The sequence below is a fragment of the Homalodisca vitripennis genome, chromosome 8 (genome assembly GCF_021130785.1).
Source record: "Homalodisca vitripennis isolate AUS2020 chromosome 8, UT_GWSS_2.1, whole genome shotgun sequence".
Taxonomy (NCBI): domain Eukaryota; kingdom Metazoa; phylum Arthropoda; class Insecta; order Hemiptera; family Cicadellidae; genus Homalodisca; species Homalodisca vitripennis.
Genome location: NC_060214.1, coordinates 84,669,987 through 84,689,745, shown reverse-complemented (window position 1 = coordinate 84,689,745; position 19,759 = coordinate 84,669,987). Strand labels below are relative to the sequence as shown.

The 19,759-nt window shown below is 30.9% G+C and overlaps 1 protein-coding gene across 1 annotated transcript; it reads left to right on the top strand.

The window, feature by feature from the left end:
• The first annotated feature begins 14,945 nt into the window (after nt 1-14,945).
• Nucleotides 14,946-19,227, top strand: LOC124368256 (antithrombin-III-like). The gene is made up of 4 exons (XM_046825532.1): nt 14,946-15,002; nt 15,971-16,106; nt 18,259-18,359; nt 19,012-19,227. The coding sequence occupies exons 1-4, from the start codon at nt 14,946-14,948 to the stop codon at nt 19,225-19,227; spliced, it is 510 nt and encodes a 169-aa protein (XP_046681488.1).
• Nucleotides 19,228-19,759: the final 532 nt, after the last annotated feature.

Below are 19,759 nucleotides of genomic sequence, written 5' to 3'. Positions count from 1 at the left end.
TATTTTGAAACTTAGGATATAACGTTCCAAAATACTGGACCTTATTACATGATAAGATACAAAATATATTGATAAGGCAATAACCTTTGTGTGTATGGTTTTCATAGCTACGGCTCGAGGATTTTTGAAAATGTTCAATCTATTTGTGAATACTGAATCCTAAATTATCCTAGACTATTCCGTTTAAAATCTACAGCAATCAACGACGCTGAATGTTTATTATACGAAGTAAATTTGCAATATTATTAGAATATCAGGAGTTCTATTTATTTAATTTCTATTTAAAGATGCTTATTTTAATATGAAATCTTAATTTTAGGCATAGAAGTGCTATCGAAAAAAATCATTATACTCTTTTCATGAGAAGGTTTTACTGCGAATTTTAAATAGCAAAAGACCCAGCATGCATTTATAATTCCTAGCCTTCCTCAACATTTATATATATACATATATATAAATGAATGTTTGTGTGTTTGTCCTTTATGGAATCGTGAACTATCATTATGAAAATTTTAATGTATATGTATTTTTCCACGGAGAAGGTTTATATGCTATGCCCATTGATGTGACTCGCCACCAAGTGACGCTGCTAAAGATAATAGTCTTTAAAGTGCCTGCACATTGTTAACTGCAATTACCTGAGAGTTATCTATTTTAAATAACCAAATACAATTTGAAGGCGCTAAGTTATGATTTGACTTAAAATTCTCTTTAAGATAAATTTCTGGTTAAACTTAAGGCTTGATTGTTAGACTGCTTTATAATTAAGTAAAGGTACGTGTACAATAGCTATAAATATACAGGCACATTCTTGGTCGTGGCAACAAGGCAAACTCTACATCGGCGTTGGAAAACTAATTGACTCGTACCAGAAGTGCACATACATGGGCAAAGATTAAGTAAAGCGTGCGAATCCGTGGGAATTAGCTAGTAGTATTATAAATATTGAAGAATTTTAACAATTGAGCTATATATTTTAAACAGTTTATTATATTAAGTAAGCGTTAGTAATTAAAATAAATTATAATCAAATATTGCTAATCATTACAAAATCCAGATTTGTTAATTGCCTTATACTCAGTGTTACATACTTCAAATATAACGTTTTTATGTTGAACATGTTGAACTTCGAGGATATAAACAATTTTTACCTTTCTTTTTAAATTGCTTTCGATTACAATTGAAATCTATCAGCTATATTTATGCACATATTTTGAAGCATCTAAGACTTTATTTATCAAGACATCGCATATATAGTCGGACAATATTTAGAAATATCCCTCGTCGAGTCTTTAAGGAAATTGAATTGTGGTACTAATAATTAGAAAAGTTATTGGATTGTTTAAAATAGTATATGATTTTATAAGTTTTGTAAATTTTTATATTCGATTTTCATGGTGTAGGTTTATAAAAAAATATCTATTTTTTAAATTCATACACGCAGTTGCAAAGTTATAGTAGTATACGGAGAAATAATAAACAAAATCGTATATTCACACCAACTTCCTATTCAGTTACCAAATTCGAAATAAAAATAAATTACAAAAATGTAATAAATATCATGCTACATTAAAGAAATAATATTAGTTTTTATTAAGGAATAATTTTGAAGAAATAAATTTTAATTTAATGGTTTTAAATTTATTTATTTACTTTTACTGTGTAATTTTGCTATTGATTTATTATTACAAATATTCTAAATATAAATTGGTTTTGTTGAAAAAACTGATATTCTTCGATTATAACTCTTGCAAACACAACAACCAACTACTAACAATAGACCCAACCAACCTAAGGTAAAGGGTTTGTTGCAGTAAATTTCTACGGAACCCTAAATACGAGAGATTGAATTTCATTTCGTAGCTTTTGAAGTTCTATTGGAACAGGTAGATTCAGATAGTATCTATTCACTCTTTTTTTTATTTAATCGTTTATGATTTGTAAGTTGTGAATCGTAGATTATAATAAATATTATTTGATATAATATTACTATTGTTTTACCATAAGTATTGCCGAAGAATAATACGCAATAGAGTTGAAAATTAGCATTCATGTATATTTTAAGAAATTTTCGAAATAAAAACTAAATATGCATTTTAGATATAAAAAGAAACTTTATATTTACGAAAGGATGAAATATATATATATATATATATATATATATATATAGCAACTTGGTACATTCTTTTTTTATTCACTATCTAAGCCTCGTGTTCAAATAATAAAATTTCGGAGAACTGGAAAGTGTGCGATAACGCAATTGTGCTCTGATATCAAATCTTGACACTGATATTTAACATAGATTTTTCTTTCTACTATTTTTAATCTTCACTCTATGAGTTAATATCTGCACATAAATTTACTACATGATTTTTATTTGTAAAGCTTATATTTTTAATACGTCATGTATTAAATCGAATGTGATTGTACTCAATTAGTTTACAAAATTATTTAAAATTTTACTTTTGCCATGCCATTATGGTTCATATAAGACCAAAGAAAAATATTCGCTAAAGCTCACTCAAGTTGCATAGAGTGGCATAACCCATTATCTGCCTCGGTGATGCCTGTAAGGAAATAAAGTTTCATGCAAAATATTAAATCTAAAAGTCAGTAAGTCTTCGAGCTCTCATGCAGACTGTTAAGAGAAAAACAAAAATGAAGTTTATCCCAACCCTTCGAGATAGGACGCTGAGTCTTTTTAGAACAACCTATGTTTTATAAAATTGAAATTGGATTTGCATTGATTATTCTGATTGCTGAGGCACAGTTATAATTGTATTCTTATTATTTAGGTTTAAACTAATAAAAGCATTAAACTTTATTTAAAAGGATATTGAACAAAACAATGGACATTGACGGTTACATATATTATAAGCCCTGAAATGAGGTTTGCATGATTATTTTGGTGTTATCTTTAAACTAAAGTATAAATTAATAATAATTTTGCTGCAATACGGCAACTAAAATTTTGTGGAATTTGGAGTTTATAATGGTTTTGAACGTCACATTTATACCTTACAACATATTCAATTTTAACCGATAAAACATATTTCTTAGAAATATAAATAAATCAAATATTGTTATTTTGTAATTGTATATTTATTACATACAATGCTTCCTAATGTATACATCTTCCACCTAACACCTCACTCAAACTTTATCTTATTCTACAGACACCAACACATTTCTCCATAGAACATTCATCCAAATCGAAAAAAATAATGAGAAGTACAAACAAAAATTTTAAGAAAATTCGATACAAAATAAAATTAAACCGCATAAACCAATAATTAAATAATCAAAATTGCACTGTTAATCATAAATAACATACAACATTATTGGACCTTGTAAGGGGTTTTCCCCTCTCTCACTAAACACTTCTATCCCGCGGGAAAACCAACCTCCGCACAAGTCTTTTGTAAGGGGATTCTATCCTGGGTCACTAAACTAAAATTAGAAACACAGTTTAAGTGAAAAACTGGTCTGCTTTATTACATCTATCCCCAGTCTATGTACAATATATAAAAATGAGCTCTGATTCCTTAACTCTAATATTTACAACTTGGTGTTCCCTTGAGAACTCCCGCACTGGACCTGGAGCTGGATGGCCGAGCTGGGTATCGAACCACGATCTCGTCAGGTTCAGTCCTGGGATCGACTGGTAGCCCCCGTAGGCTCCTTAACCTCCGTTGAAGTGCTCGAGGTCTAGTAGCAGGCTTCGGAGATCAGCATAGCTGTCATGACTCTATGGTCCCCGGTTGAAACAGTGGCGTATGATGTCCCCTAGCTCCGTGTCCTCTCGACTGGCTGGCAGACCATCACATCCAAAATCACGACTCCTACGAGTACTTCTGATCAGGTCGCGATCCTGCATCAGAATGAATCTGAAAACATACAAACTCTCTTTATATGTATCGGATAACATGTGGAAGAAGTGGGGGGCCATCCCCATCCAACCGCAGCTGTTACTAATGACATCGGTGGCTCAACACGCCCTTCCGGTGTCCCGCGGGCTCAGCACGCCCATGCGGGGGTTTCGGGGGCTCAACACGGCCGTCCCGTATCCCGCGGGCTCAACAGCACGCCCATGCGGGTGTGTCGGGGGCTGAACACGTCCGTCCGACGAGGTACCGGTGGCTCGACACCCCCGTCCGGTGTCCCGCGGGCCCAACACGCCCAAGCGGGGGTGTCGGGAGCTCAACACGCCCGTCCGACGAGATACCGGGGGCTCAACACGCCCGTCCGGTGTCCCGCGGGCTCAACACGCCCATGCGGGGGTGTCGGGGGCTCAACACGCCCGTCCGACGAGGTACCGGGGGCTCATCACGCCCGTCCGGTGTCCCGCGGGCTCAACATGCCCATGCGGGGGTGTCGGGAGCTCAACACGCCTGTCCGACGACGAGGTACCGGGGGCTCAACACGCCCGTCCCGTGTCCCGCGGGCTCAACACGCCCATGCGGGGGTGTCGGGGGCTCAACACGTCCGTCCGGCGAGGTACCGGGGGCTCAACACGCCCGTCCGGTGTCCCGCGGGCTCAACACGCCCATGCGGGGGTGTCGGGGGCTCAACACGCCCGTCCGACTGGTCAGGCCGCTAGGGCCCGACTGCCTTGCCAGCTCCACGCCTCCTGCTTATCTAGTAAAAGAGTTGTAGTGAGGGCTGCCTGTTATGGTGGGGGCTGGCAAGCAGTAGGGCATTGCTTGATTTATTATACATTTTTTAATCTCATTTACATAAATTGTCTTATCTCTTTTGATTTTCTACGACCAAGTATTGTTTTTCCCTTTTTATTACTTGGGGACTCAAACACTTCGTTACACTCTCCCATTTCTTTCTAAAAAATTAAAAAGGATAATAAAGAACTCAAAAAATACTTTTTCTCTTTATAAAATTTTTTTATGTCTTTTTATACACACACAATCTAAGAACTTTTTGTCTGTCAAAGAAAAATAGAAATCAACATAAGATACATAAATTAACCAACTTTTGTTTAACAATATCAAAGAATAAAAAATAACATCTTAATAGTAATAAAAATCAACAATAACTTCTTAAATAATAGTAATAAAAATCAATAATAACTTTTTAATACTATAAACACAAAATAATAAACAATAAATGTAAGGTTATATCAGCCAGTACTTGGATCCTGTTTGTCGGTCCCTGTCAATTCTTCAATAAGTTCGTCTTTCTTTAACTGATAAATTCACGAGATCCGTGGATTCTTTTTATTTTGGGCGGTCGCGACACTCTCAGAGTCCGAGTCACAGTCTGACATTTTTGAAACAAATTTTAGAGATTTCACAATTTTCATATAACTAGCAGAAACAAATCTTAAAGTTCTTAAGTTTATGTGTGTTAATATTATAGGTTAATAATAATAATATTATAGTTAATATTTCAGAAATATTAGTTACATAACTTTATAAAAATAAAATTACAATATATCACAGTTTGGAAAACTGTGTTAAAAACATTTAGGTTACTTTTAGTTTCAAGTTTCCAATTTACTTTCTGCACTGATTATAAAGCTGATATATGTTTTGTGTATTTAATGGAATTTAGCAAGTGAACTCATCAAAACATGATCCAAAGCAAATTTCAAAAAGCATTCTTATAAAATCGTCTTATTGTTATTTATATTGGATTGAAAAACATATTGTAGATTGTTGAAAGTATAAAAATAAGTTCCTACCTATATAATAATGTTTTACATTTTGCTTAGTGCCCAATAAATAATTGATCTAGAACTTGAAGATGCATTTCGTACCTTTAAATTATCTGATACTTCCCTTATCACCCTTTTCTTATTTCTATTTAAGAATAGGAATCTAAACCATCTCATTACAAATAAAACTACTCTGGCATTTATCAATAAAAAGTGGGTTTTATGGATATACCAAAGTTGTTGGTAATTCTAATGTAGATACCAACAAAAATCTTCAAAACAAATTTAAACACTATCTAGTAAACACTCCATTTGTCATGCGTTGTAAGCCATCGGGTTTTTGCTTCTTTAATCTAAACTACGCTCTGAGTCAATTAAGTTAATATTATTTACGGTTTACACTAAATGAATGCGTGCTCCACAACCTTTTTCATCAGTAGGTGGTTTCATACATGGTAATATACCTTGCCAAGCAGTTCTTACATGTTTGTAGATTACCACTTCATGTCAGGTGGTTAAATATATGGTAATATACCTTCTCAAACAGTTCCTAAATTTTGTAGATGTCAACTTCATGTCTATATGCTCTACAACAGCTCCATACTCAGGTGGTTAAAATATCTCGTATAACTTGCCAGACAGTTCCTACATGTTTTTAGATGTCCACTACATGTATACACGCTCTTCAATCGTTTCATAAGCTGGTGGTTAAAAATATAGTAATATACCTTCTCAAACAGTTCCTAAATGTTGCAGATGTCCACTTCATGTCTACATGCTCTACAAACCGCTCCTTCCTCAGGTGGTTAAAAATATGGTACTATACCTTGCCAAACAGTTCCTACATGTTGCCTATGTTGTTTGCTAGACATGCCTCCTTACTGTATATTATTGTTGACTCTCTGCCCTGTTAGCTCCTAAGAAAGCTATAGTACATCTTGTCCATATTTAGTTTTTGTGATTTCTGTTGGAGTTTTGAGTTAAAATTGGAGTTTGCCGTTGAAATAAATAAATAAATCATGTATCATGCAGTTAAATTGCCAAAGATTTGTTAAATAATATAGATGTCCACTGATGTCCAAAAACTGTTCCATCCTCGGGTGGTAAAGAATATGGTACTATACATTGCCAAACACTTCCTACATGTTATACGTACATATCCAGTTAAAGTCTACATGATCAACAACTGCTCTATCCTTATGTGATTAAAATGCTTCAATTGGTTGTCAAAGTATAAAATCTTGATAAATAACGAATCACAACAAAATAAATATACAACACCCACACATCACGAACTGTAGGCTTATGATAACCGCTGTGCAGTCAGTCGACCTTCGCTAGGTCATTTAACTGTAGCAACTGGAAAGATTTTCTGTTGGAATATTTCTTCTGTATCGTGTTTCATGAATAATAATATTGTAGATTTTTTATTTAATTACCTACTATGATTTCTAGTTGTGGATTTTATTTCGTTTAGAAATTGCGTAAACGCGTCATAATAATTATTTGCAAACGTATGCGAAACGAAATTTTTTTAAATGTACTACATAATTAATAAGGTCAGTGGAAATTAAGGTAAAAAAGTAAATAATACCAACGTGTTGTAAACACTTGTGTGAAATTTTTTATATTTAATTTACTGTTCATTTTATTTTGTGTTTTGGTGCTGCCTTTTATTAAATAAACATATGTTAAAGCTTTCTACCGGTATATAAACAATCGTGTGAAATTTTTATATTTTAATTTACTGTATATTTTATTTTGTGTTTTGGTGCTGCTTTTTATTGAATAAACATACGTTAAAACTTTTTATCGGAATTCTTACACGTTTTATTTTTATCAGAATTTCATATAAATAATTTAGTTTAAAAGTAATTGGGATTGCTACATTTTAATTCTTAAATTTTAGTACTGTTTTCAAAATAGTTATTTATAAATCAGATCAGATGAAAAATTGTAATAGGTTAATTCAATTTCTTAAAGCCCAAAATCAATAGTAATCTTCATTGGCCCAATATGCACTCATGTACAAGATAGCAAATCCCTAGAAACTATCTATCAAGAATTATAACACAGTCAGATGGGTAGATAGGCGTAAAAACCACAATTGCGGTAAGGCCTTATCAGATCCTAAGAAATTCTTTTTGCGAAATAGCGTCAAGAAAATAGAGACAGAGCTTTGTAAGACCATAGAGGAATAATTGTATTCCAATACTACGTCATAGTTACCATCTGTTTCGCAAACTTCAATGTGCTAACATAATATATCTTTTTCCAACTAAAGAAATTAGTAACATTTATATTTATGACTATTAATGATAATTTTTTCAGTATGAAAAAAGCCGTAAATACACACAAGTTGTCTCCTGAAACATGAGAGAATAATCCACAATAGTAGTAATGATTATAAATATGTCACAAATCAATAATTTGGCTGTTAATATATCTAAGTCCTCGTTGAGCCCAATTCATTCTCCTATGTATACATTTATACAGTTAAAAACGATATAAAACAGTTATGCTACTTCTTAATTGTCTTTAAAAGTTCAATTCTCTAATGTAATTAAAATTAAATGTTTCTTGAATTTATCACCGAAATAAACACCGCTTCTAAATAATACAAAATTGTATGGAAAATCCCAGCCCTCTAAACATAATTTATTATGTTTTCTGGTCCTGTGTCGTAATATATTAATACATTTATTATAATATGTCTCTTTCAGCGCCAGTGGATTATTTAATGTTAATTAAAACAACTAAGAAGACATAAGAATAAATAATTTTATTCCATGATCCACTTCTTAATTTTTTTACTGCAAAAATAGTTTGGTAGTACATATTAACTTGTGACACATATAATTATTTCAGCCAATATTGCTAAGCTAAACTAACCAATCACAAAATTATTTTAGAAAAGCCTAATTTTAGTAATAACATGTATTTTATTTATCTTTACGTATTTACATAGGTATACATTTCTTAAAAACTGATATAATACATTTTTTAACAGAATGGTTATACAATTTCTAATATTAGAACAGTTTTTAACTAACAAAATGGATACAAATCTAAATAGAGTACTGACAATATTTTGTCTTGAAAAGAGCAAGAAACACATTCTGTTATTCAACGTCATCAATTGAATCATTAACATTTAATGGCACTAAGCCTTTTATGTGGTACTTCCATTGTGTGCCAAACACCTTAATTGACTGTAACATAAAACTCCGGAAAGATTGTGAATGTTCAGTTGATGTAGTTTGGTTACGATAGCAGTCTATCATTATCTAGACTGTGGCGAAGACATCTTGAAAATGGTTGTGAGTACAATATACGATAAATTAATGTTATAATGGTTTACTTCACAGATCATTAAAACACTTACTAGTCGAAAATTGTGTCTTATTTCGTACACGAAGATTTGATATGTATAGGTATAATATATAGAAAAAAATATAAAAAATTAGAATTTATATATTTTTTTTATTCTAGTTCAGATATACAATTGGTTCTTGTAGTCCGCATGTGTGGGAATTTCAAAAAGGAAGTTAGTACAATACTTTAAAGACAAACATATGATGAGGAGTACATACTGTATAAAATTTCTGTAGAAAAAGATACTTGTGTGAAGTGATTTGTGTGTGTGTGTGTTTGTTATTTTCATAAATATAATGCAAGTAATTAATGCTTGCATGCGACAATTTTGCCTTATTTTTATATAGGGTATAAAAATAAACCTCTACCAAAGTATAAAATTTAGGTATTATTCTAGATCTAAAGTCCACCCAAAATATCGTATTAAATCTTAAATCTTAATAAGTACCCCAACATCCGCCAATTAGATTTTTGTTTTATTTCATTTATTCTTAGTGTATGAAGGACTAGTTGCAATGTAATTGTAAGTTGAAATTTAAAGTTGAAAATGCATGATTACATTTAAAAGTTTTAGTATTTTAAAATTTACTTTATTTTTTAAATCGTAACTTCCTTAAAGCAGTAATATCTGAAGAACGACTTTTAGCTAAAAAGCTATTGTAATTATACTCCTCGTACTTTAACAGTTACTTTTCACGAGTCAGTTGTTAATAAAATTGGTTGTCAGCAGCTAATAAATTCCTTTTTAACTATGGTCCAAACAATATACTGTGTTATGTAACAACACTGCTTTTGAAACACGTCCTATCAACTATTTCAGTTTTAGGAGCTGTAATTAGATTATTATTGCATTACGTTGTTAAGCTGTGGTCAAAATATATTTACATATTTTGGGATTTAAGGTATGTATACATATATTAAAAAATAAATATTTAAATAAACTGTAAGAGAACTTTTTCTCTATAGAAAGTGTGGAACGTTTTTATTGTGTAACGGAGTCCGAAATTATTTATAAATAAAATTGCAGTTTTTCCTGCTAATCATTTTCATTAAAGTATTAAATCATTATCCTTTGTTTTTTCGTTAGTGAAGATTAAAAAGAAACGTACTTGAGGATATGAACAGTTTACAATTTCGATGCCACTCACCAATATCACTCTCGCTCTAGGCAGTGTCTGCTCCAATCCTCCGTCAGATTTCCATGGGGTCGACTCGTTATCCACGGATAGATGTGCTGTTTCAAACGTTGCAGAAATACTTCGCAACAACAGTTAGTTGCATTGAGGGGGAAATAGTTGATAGGAATGTATCCATCTAGATGTACTCTACAAAATTGACGGGTTTGAAGGGAGCAAACAGACACAATACGCCCACTATGTTTTAAAGACATCGCTCCTAAGTTTACATTCTGGACAACGTTATAGTGACAGCCATCCACGCAATAGGACATATCATGAACAACTTCAACCACACACTGCCTAGCAGCACCCAGCAGATGCTATGCCTAACCATGAGACCATCGAGCGATGACAATAGGCTAATGGGAAACGATCACTTGATATAACTTCTGGGCTTAGAGTAACCCTCGACCCAACTTATTGATTTTTGGAACAGGGAATATAATTCACAAGTTAATTATTTTGTGTAATATCACTTCATTCACACATAATTGTAAATATTATACAACCAGTTTGATTCTACATGTTAACAGTATCAGTAGAGATTTTCGATATTTTAAAACTTTTTAAAAGTCCTATAGAATTATTAACAGTCCTACGTAGATAACTTTTTATGTTTGTAGGCTACAAATAATTTTATTTTTTTCAATATTTAAATCAAAATAAAACAAAATTCTGTACTAGATAGCATAATATAATGACCAATGTTCAACAATATAATGTTATCATTAGCTAAATTTCATGGCTCGCAAATATTGCTGTCATATAATGAAAATATGCATTGTTTAATATATGGTTAAAATATATTATATATATTTAATATAGGATTATCTCCCTTATGACTAAATCAATAAAAAAAAATTATTACTTTATTTTAACTGAATTTTCTAACTAAAATGGGATATAAATAACTTTTTATTGAGTTTTTTAATTACGCTTGAATATTATAACATTTAAAAATAAAACTTTTAAAAAGTTATTAGTTGTTTTGCAATTAGGCTTTTACGTTATAAAACTTTAAACCTAACTTTAATTTACTACAAAAATGCTGTTACAAAATATTGGCCGTTTAAGTAAATATTGAGTTTTAGAAAGTTTTAATATTATGTTTTGACATGTCTTTGGTCTAAAACTAATGCTTGAACGTGTGTTCTCAGACTCTCTGTACTATATTAACTTAAGGTAACTGGCCTACCCATCCTAAAACTAAAACCATCAAATAAATTAATTCCTTTTAGAGATGTCGTGTTTGAAAATAGGATTTACTTGCTGAAAGTTAACGAACACTAACATTTTGGAATCTAAAATTTTATATCTGAAAAATTAAGTTCTGTTGAGAACAAGGATAGTGTATATCCATCCATCAGATTTGGTTCCTCACCATTGAGTCCTATTATTGTGGGCTGGCACCATTTACCTTTGTCTACCAAGGATGTAGAAGTTCGTTTTCTGTATCATTGCACGAATGTATATATACTGGATATGTCTAGAATGTGATGAGCCATAAATTTGAAATTTAAATTACAACATCGTCAAAGACTGGTACATGAGACGTAGGGTGGCGTATTCCTTTTAAGTAAGTTTAAGCAATTTAAATGCTATTTTAAACAAATAAAAACATGTATAAAGTACTTAAACTAGATAAAGACTATTTCGTTTCACAATGAGACATGTATTGCTACCGGCTTAAGTGTTATGGAAATTATAAAATTAGAGATAGATTATAAGTGGGCTACCCACCGTTTTGGTATTTTAAATTGTCCTATATCTAAAGGTCAGATACATTATATAATTTAAAGGATAGCGGATCATATTACTCGGTTATTAAAGAAAAATATGAATACACTTGTTGAAAATACAGGAGTTTATACATAAAAAAAATTAAAAAATAACACTTCTAAATTTTTACTTTTACTTTGGAACTAAATGAATTATATGAATTAAAAATCAGCCAATAAAAATAAACTTTCAGAAAGTTCTTCATAGTGATAAAGCCTTCCATACTAAAATTAATGCGCAATGGTTTAAGATAATTTTAATTTTTAATTAATTGCAAGATTTCAATAAAAAGATACTAATTGGGGAAAATTATTTAGATAAAATCTTGTAATTACTTGTGTAAAGATCGTTTAACGATGTCTAGATACATCTCTTGGTCATCGCTAGCTTGGCTGCACCATTGTCTGTGGTGGCACAGCAGTGTCCGCTCTCTGTAGTGTCTGTCGGTGACGCCCAAATGTAGACGCTGAGGAACAGTCGCATGGAGCTGGCAGTAGACCTACTACGTTCTGTAGCCTCTAAGGACCCGACCCAGAACGTATTCCTCTCACCGCACAGCATATTCCGGGCCTTCCAGCTATTATTTTTTGCAACCTCTGGCTCTTCTGAGGAGATCTTAAGAAAATTTCTTCATATACCTCATAACCTGGTAAATAATTATTACATTAGCGCTTTTTTATACAAAAAACAGTGATCCTATAAACAGAATTATTTAATAAATTAAGGTTTTTAATTTCATACTTCCATTAATATCCAAAAGAGATATTACTGTGTTTTCTGTTAAAATATAAAGTTTAGCTTTTATTTGTAAAACATTTATAAGATATAATTTAGAATTTATTACTGACGATATTTTATGTAAATAATAGCTGGATTATTAGCATTTGCATTTCTATTCTCACAAAAATCCAAATTCTAAGTTTCGAGCATTGGAATCTGTCCTCTTTTTCAGGTCCAAAAATATGAAATACTATACGAAAGTACAGTAGATTTTTAGCAATGAATTTGGTATAGTAATGAATATACCAAGGTATAACGACTTGGATTGTGGATATTAATATCCAGAGTATTAATATTTAAATCATCAATGAGACATCCAAGACGATATAAAATATTTTTTATTAGTAAGCTCCTAGTGAATATTTAGTACAATTTATTACTAAATTTGTTAACTATTATATATAATCTGGTTTGTCTAAAATAAAAATCACAGTTCTAAATAAAATAATGGATTTATTTTTAAACTGTCAAATTAATAAGTTCAACGTTTCAGAAAGATTGTATCATTCTATTTTCCACAAAGAATTAACAACCCGTTTAATAAATTTAAAAAGTTCCTTTGGCAAGAAATAAAAATATTAATAAAATATATCAAACTAAAAGTCAGAGATCTCTTCTAAAATAAAACCATTAAGTTTTAAAATAAAAATCAAATACTCCTTGGAAATAACTAAAATAAAAATATTCACTTCTAAGTTTACTCAAAATTCAAAATAAAAATTTAAACTTATCTTTCAACTAGTTGAACCTTAACTTTCAAGTATCTGCAATTCAGATTACAACTCTCTCAAAAAAATTATTAAAGTTCAATTAGTTACCAATTAACATATCACTATAAAACAGTTCCCATTAAATATTATCAAATCTCAATTAAAGTTATTAACAAATTTCAATTTTAATTCACTTTTCTTGCAAGTATGAACCAAATATAAATAAATATATATGTATGATTCTATTATACTCTATTGTTCCTCGAGAATAAGTTTTTCAGATTGCTCTGTAGTTTCTATGAATTTAATTTTTACCTATAAAAATACAACAAAATTAATTTAATATCAAAACTGGAAGACAATTTCAATAAAACGTACGATAAATTTGGTGCTTACCTCAAAATCCCTCGCGAAAAAAAAAATTTAAAAACACGGCGCACTATAATTAACTTAACTCACGAAAATAACCAAAAGAAGGGCGAAAATTATTAGCGGGCGCTTAAATACTTCCGTTTCCAATCTACTTTGCAGGAAATCCGCTGTGTTCTCTCATTGGTCCAGCTGTAACAAACAAGGAGAATAATTTTCGCTACAAGACAAGTTCTAATCAATTCAAGGCAGTCAACCCGCCTTCCTAACAATTTAAAAACTATTAGTACTAACTTGCCAAAGGATTACATGTTCGTTTTTACCCTGACGTTTCACAATCTAATCTAAAATTAAATCCCAATAATTCGATCCCAAAATTTTCATTTAATTTAAGATTTAATTTAAAAAAATAAATCAATGTAGCTTTATGAACGCTACACAAGGTTTTATTTGTAAACAGAAAATTAATATTTTTTCCATTGCTCGGCATTATACCCCACGTATTTTGACAATTAAAAAATAAAATATATTCAAAACCTAGAACACATTGTTCTGTTTATACTTTTCCTTTATTATTTGTTATTTGTTACCTTAAAATTGATTAATATCTATAAAAAATGCAGGTATCTAGACAATGCTGTGAGTGATTATGTCAAGAGTACACAAATATCTATAAATTTAGTATAACTAATCTCCATGTACAACTAAGTGTAAATATAAAAGAAATATTTTATAAATAATAAATAAATAAATTTTAGCACTAGATTATGCTTTAAACTATTCACAATGTTAAAGCTATTAAGTATATTATGCATCAATTTAAACACCTATATCATTTTCAGACTAAAAATGATGTAGTTGGATCCTACGATTTAAAAGGAGATCACAATGTGTGGAATAAACATCCAAGAAATGCCTACGAAACTCGACAGAGCCAATAAAATGTACATACAGCAGGGCATTGGCATAAGAGATTGCGTAAAACATATCTTTTTAACTGAATACTCTACAGCAGACTTTAAAAATGAGTTGGAGAATACGCGTAAAAATATAAATAAATGGATAGAAATGCAAACCAAAAACATGATTGTGGATTGTATACCAGAGGGATTTCTAGATAAGTCCACATCGCTACTATTGGTAAGTTGTAGAGCTAAAGTTATAAATATCATGTACTATTTTGAGAGCAAATATGTGCCTTTATAACTTAGTTTCACTTTTAACTGGTGGTGGACTTTTCAAATTTTGATTTATTTGTACAATAACTAATATATTTGATAATTTATTAAGTATTTTATTATAAGGGTTCCATAAACATTTTACAAACAAGTTCTTAAAACTATTCCCTTAAGTAAACAGTCAAATAATTTTTCATTTCAAAAAAAATCGATTTTGTTCTGAATATATAAATATTAAATGTTTAATTAACTTATACAAATTCGTGGAACATACTTGTTATCAATGATCTGTGCTAAAAAGTAATACCTGATATATAACAGAATCACTATACAGTTTTGTCACTTATTACTAACAGGAAAATATCTCTTTGAAGGCGAGAACTCTATCTTATAACAGTAAATAGTATCGTATGTAATTGGATTATTGACAGAAAGTGATAGCTTTTACTAGTAAATCAACGAATTATGTATTGAAGATTCAATATATTATTGTATCCCTCCATATACGCCGATCATTTCACAACAAAATATAACCAAGAGACTGAGTGATGCTTTGCAAATACACATACTTACATAGTACACTACTGTTTAACGTAGCTATATTAGGAGTAAAAAATTTAGATGATCAAAATAACTGTTCACATATTTTATACTCGCCGATATTTTTCAATCCAGGTGGCTCTGATGTTCAAACAAAGAACAAGGTTTGTTTTTTGCTTCTTCGCCAGCGAATTTTGTTGGAACTTTTCAGACATTCATGACTCGAGGAGTCAAGGCTGAGATGGGAAAACGAATCTTACTCATCATTCCCACTCTACTTTCACAGTTACTTCCTTTGTTAACGGTGAATTCATAACAATGCCATTTATCAATGCATTTAAAGATTAAAGAAATGAGACAGAATTACTGATCATTGCGAACTGTTATAAGGTGAACGCCGTGTACTTCAAAGGATTATGGAAGTCAAGATTCAATAAAGATAAGACTTCCCCTGAAGATTTTTACATGGCTGATGGATCTACAAGACAAGCTGAAATGATGAAACAGAGGAGTAGTTTCAGAGCCGGTGAGTTTTGTGGGTTCTAAGTATGCAGATATATATTTGTTTCTAATTTTAGACGTGTGTTTAATACCGGATGTAATTCTAAGAGATATATGTTTTGCTACCTCCATTCCGCCTGTATTGGTTCCATCTTAAACATTTCAGCACTCAATTCTTGTCTCTAATTTATACCTTGTATTCCCTAGTTATCATAAACGCATTAAAAAGATACTCCTTTGCATCAACATTGGTCAATGCAATATGAAGGAATCTGTTAAGCCGCCACCGTCAATGTATATTATCACTTCTGTTTCCATCAAGCAAGCTTTAGCAATTAACAAGTTGTCTTCAAAGCGAAATATGTACGGCTAAACCTGTTTTGACTATAAGTGGTTCCAATGGATATTAGTCCTATTCCTAAGTATTGCTCAGATCTACTATGAATTTCTGTTATGTGCTGTACGTAATTTTTATTCAAATCAATTTTGTATAGCGTTCCATACGATTACTTCTCATATGTCATAGTGTCTTGTAAAATAGGATTTACCGATCAATATATTGGAAACAAAACAGTGGTCTATTTTTAGAAACCCTGAGCTATTTACTGCGTTGACAAGAATAAAATGTGCTTATAAAATTAAAACAAGGACGATAATAGTACTAGCTTATCTCCTGATACATTTTTAAATTAAGATATATATTAAATTAAATTTAAAAATTATATGTATTTGAAAATAAAACCTTTGCCATTTATACAAATTTAATATATATATATATATAAACTTATATGTACTTTTATCATAAAAAAATATTTCATTCATTAAAATCTGATTGCTAGTCTATACAAATCTGTAGTTGATAGTTATAATGAAAAAAATGTGCGTTAGTTATATCATTTATTACTAAAGTATTTTTAATAGAGTATAATGATCCTAAATTTGCCATATTCCTCTCCTACCTAAATAGCTAAATAACCATTCAATATTGTAAATGTGTACGGAAAAATCAATGACGTAAATAGAAAAAAAAACATTTAGAGACATTTAAAATGTGCCTCAACGATCCAATACTTTCTAGACTAAGATACGTATATCACAAAGACCTCTATAACGCAAATTCGTATAAAACGTTATTAAAAAATATTACTGCAGGAGCTTAATAAGGATGTTCTCCTTATATTTAAATTAACAAGATTTTATTCTAGACCGTAATAGGCTTCTTACTCTTCCGTACTTGTATATATTTTCTGCATCGCGATAACATTGCAACTATGGCATTAGAAATACCTTAAAGCGAAAGTAAATTTAAATAGCAGGAAGAAGACACTCTTTTACAGAAGTGGCTAAAAAAACCAGCCGATATACGTTTATTGCCGTTTGATCGGGGGTTATAACGAATCTTCAACTTTACTGGGACACTGTAAGTGAATTAAAACGACTAGAAATAAACATCTATGGACATTTTTTCACCTAGACTACTATAAAAACTCAAGTATAGTACAGTAATAGCTCCTAACTGCCTATATTACAAAGTTAAAGGTCAGGGTTTTGTGACTGTAATAGGTATCCGAGATCTATGTATTAGTATTTTTTTATCTAAAAATTAAGGCAAACTTCTCTACGGCGCGTCATAAATATAATTAATGTGAACCAAAAATGCTTCTACACGAGCAAAACATGATATAATATTCATATTAATCTTTAATACACTGAACCATAAAGCTGCAACAAAAAGATCGTTATATATGCTTGCTTATGTTTGAAAAAATTGACATTTGACTCCATCGTGTTATATTAAATGTACTTTTACAAAATGGTTCAAAAGGATTGAATGTACAAAATTGAGTTTTAAACAGTGGGTAACAGCTAGTACCAAAGAAAGAAGCAATAAACTCACGTGTATATATTTCTGTAAGTAAAATTCAAATACTTAAATTTTAATAAAAAATAAAAAAATTAGGAAATATGATAATAAATGTATTTTTGGAACGCTAGTATTACTATATGAGTATATTGGTTATAACACCGTAAATATACATACACAGCAGTTTTTATATATTTTAATATAGACCGTCCCTAGTAATTTACCGAAATAAATAATTAATTTCAGAAACTATACACAACTAACTTCTAACTATACACAACACGTAATATCTGATTTTTTGTATTTGTTTTAGTATTTTCTAGCAGTTATGGAATACATGGCCTGGAGCTTCCGTATGACGGGGATGATATCAGCATGTTCATAATTTTGCCTGAACAATCTCATGCAACAGCGGTACAAGGATTTACTGAGATCATTAACTTATGAACGTCAAGAGAAGATTCTAAGTGAGATCTTAGACAGTCCTATGAAAAAAATGGATGTTATTATTCCTAAGTTTAAAACTGAGAATAAATATGATCTCTTACCAGTAAGTTTATTAATAACGATAAAGACAGCGTTTGCTACCATAATAATCGTGGCTGATGATAAACATTCGATAAATTGTGGACTTTCCACATGCATACAAATGAATAAAAATTCATTGTCTACTTTAAATAGCACCTAGCTGTATGTAACTTTGCAATACAAAAATTACGCGATTCTGGTAAGAGACCTATTGAAAGACCATCTGGAGGTTATTACACAACGAATATATTTTACGTAGACTTTCTACTGTATGAATTATTAAGGTTATTTTATACTTATAAAGATCTTTTGCAAATACTGATTAAATACCATTAAAATCAACAGGAAGCTTTCTGTCCACCAAAATGTGCATAAATAATTTGCATTAAAAAATACCAGTAGCATAAGTTACAAATAATGCAATTGTTTCACAGATTAATAATTATAAGAGCATTATAGACATCAATCGTCTAGTATTTTATGATTTTAAACCATATGTTTCAGTGTAATGATAATACCAATTTATTTATTTTTTCAGGTATTAAAGGATTTTGGAGCAGATGAGTTACTTGAGTTTGTCGACCTCAGTGACCTTGTTGAAAAGTTTAATGAGTTTAAATTGGATAAGGCCATCCACACCGCCAAAATTGTTGTAGATGAGCAAGGCACGGAAGCGGTGGCCGTTACAAAACTCATGTCAGTCAGTGGAGTTCTCAAAGAGGAGGGAAACATATCCAGTATTTCGAGCAAATAGGCCCTTTTTGTATTTTTATTTTTAATATTTATACAAGAACGACCTTATTTTATGGTGTGTTTAACTCTCCATAAATACGCATAGGCCGCATTTTCAAATTTAGATGCATATTTACAAATCTAAAGTTACGTTTCTAGACGTAGATGTTTTTTCTTAAATCTGGATTTCTATAAAATAAATTAAAAATTACAGAGACTCACAATATGGATTACCTATTACTCCAGCTGTCACCCAAGTTTGTCCAAAATTTAGGTTCAAAAACTAATTTTCAGTCAGTGCAAAGAAACTATAGCAGCAAAGCTGATTTTTTAAACTACATTGACTTCATCTTCAAATATTTCAATTACCGTGAGAAAGTTTAAAAAAATTAAAATAACAAACCAAAACGTCCAAAAGGATCCTATTGTTATTTAAAAGATCCAAAATTTACTACTCAATTATTCTATGGTCCACACAATATAATTATACTATACAAATTGGAATTATTTTATTACAAAGTTTCCCTAACACTTCAAATTTTATGCTAAAAGCA

Bases quoted from the DNA above. Each gene is read 5' to 3' on its own strand.
- LOC124368256 (XM_046825532.1), top strand. From the start codon at position 14,946: ATGATTGTGGATTGTATACCAGAGGGATTTCTAGATAAGTCCACATCG. The intron at 16,107-18,258 runs GTGAGTTTTGTG...TATTTGTTTTAG, and splicing joins GAGGAGTAGTTTCAGAGCCG to TATTTTCTAGCAGTTATGGA. The intron at 18,360-19,011 runs GTACAAGGATTT...TTATTTTTTCAG, and splicing joins AACAATCTCATGCAACAGCG to GTATTAAAGGATTTTGGAGC.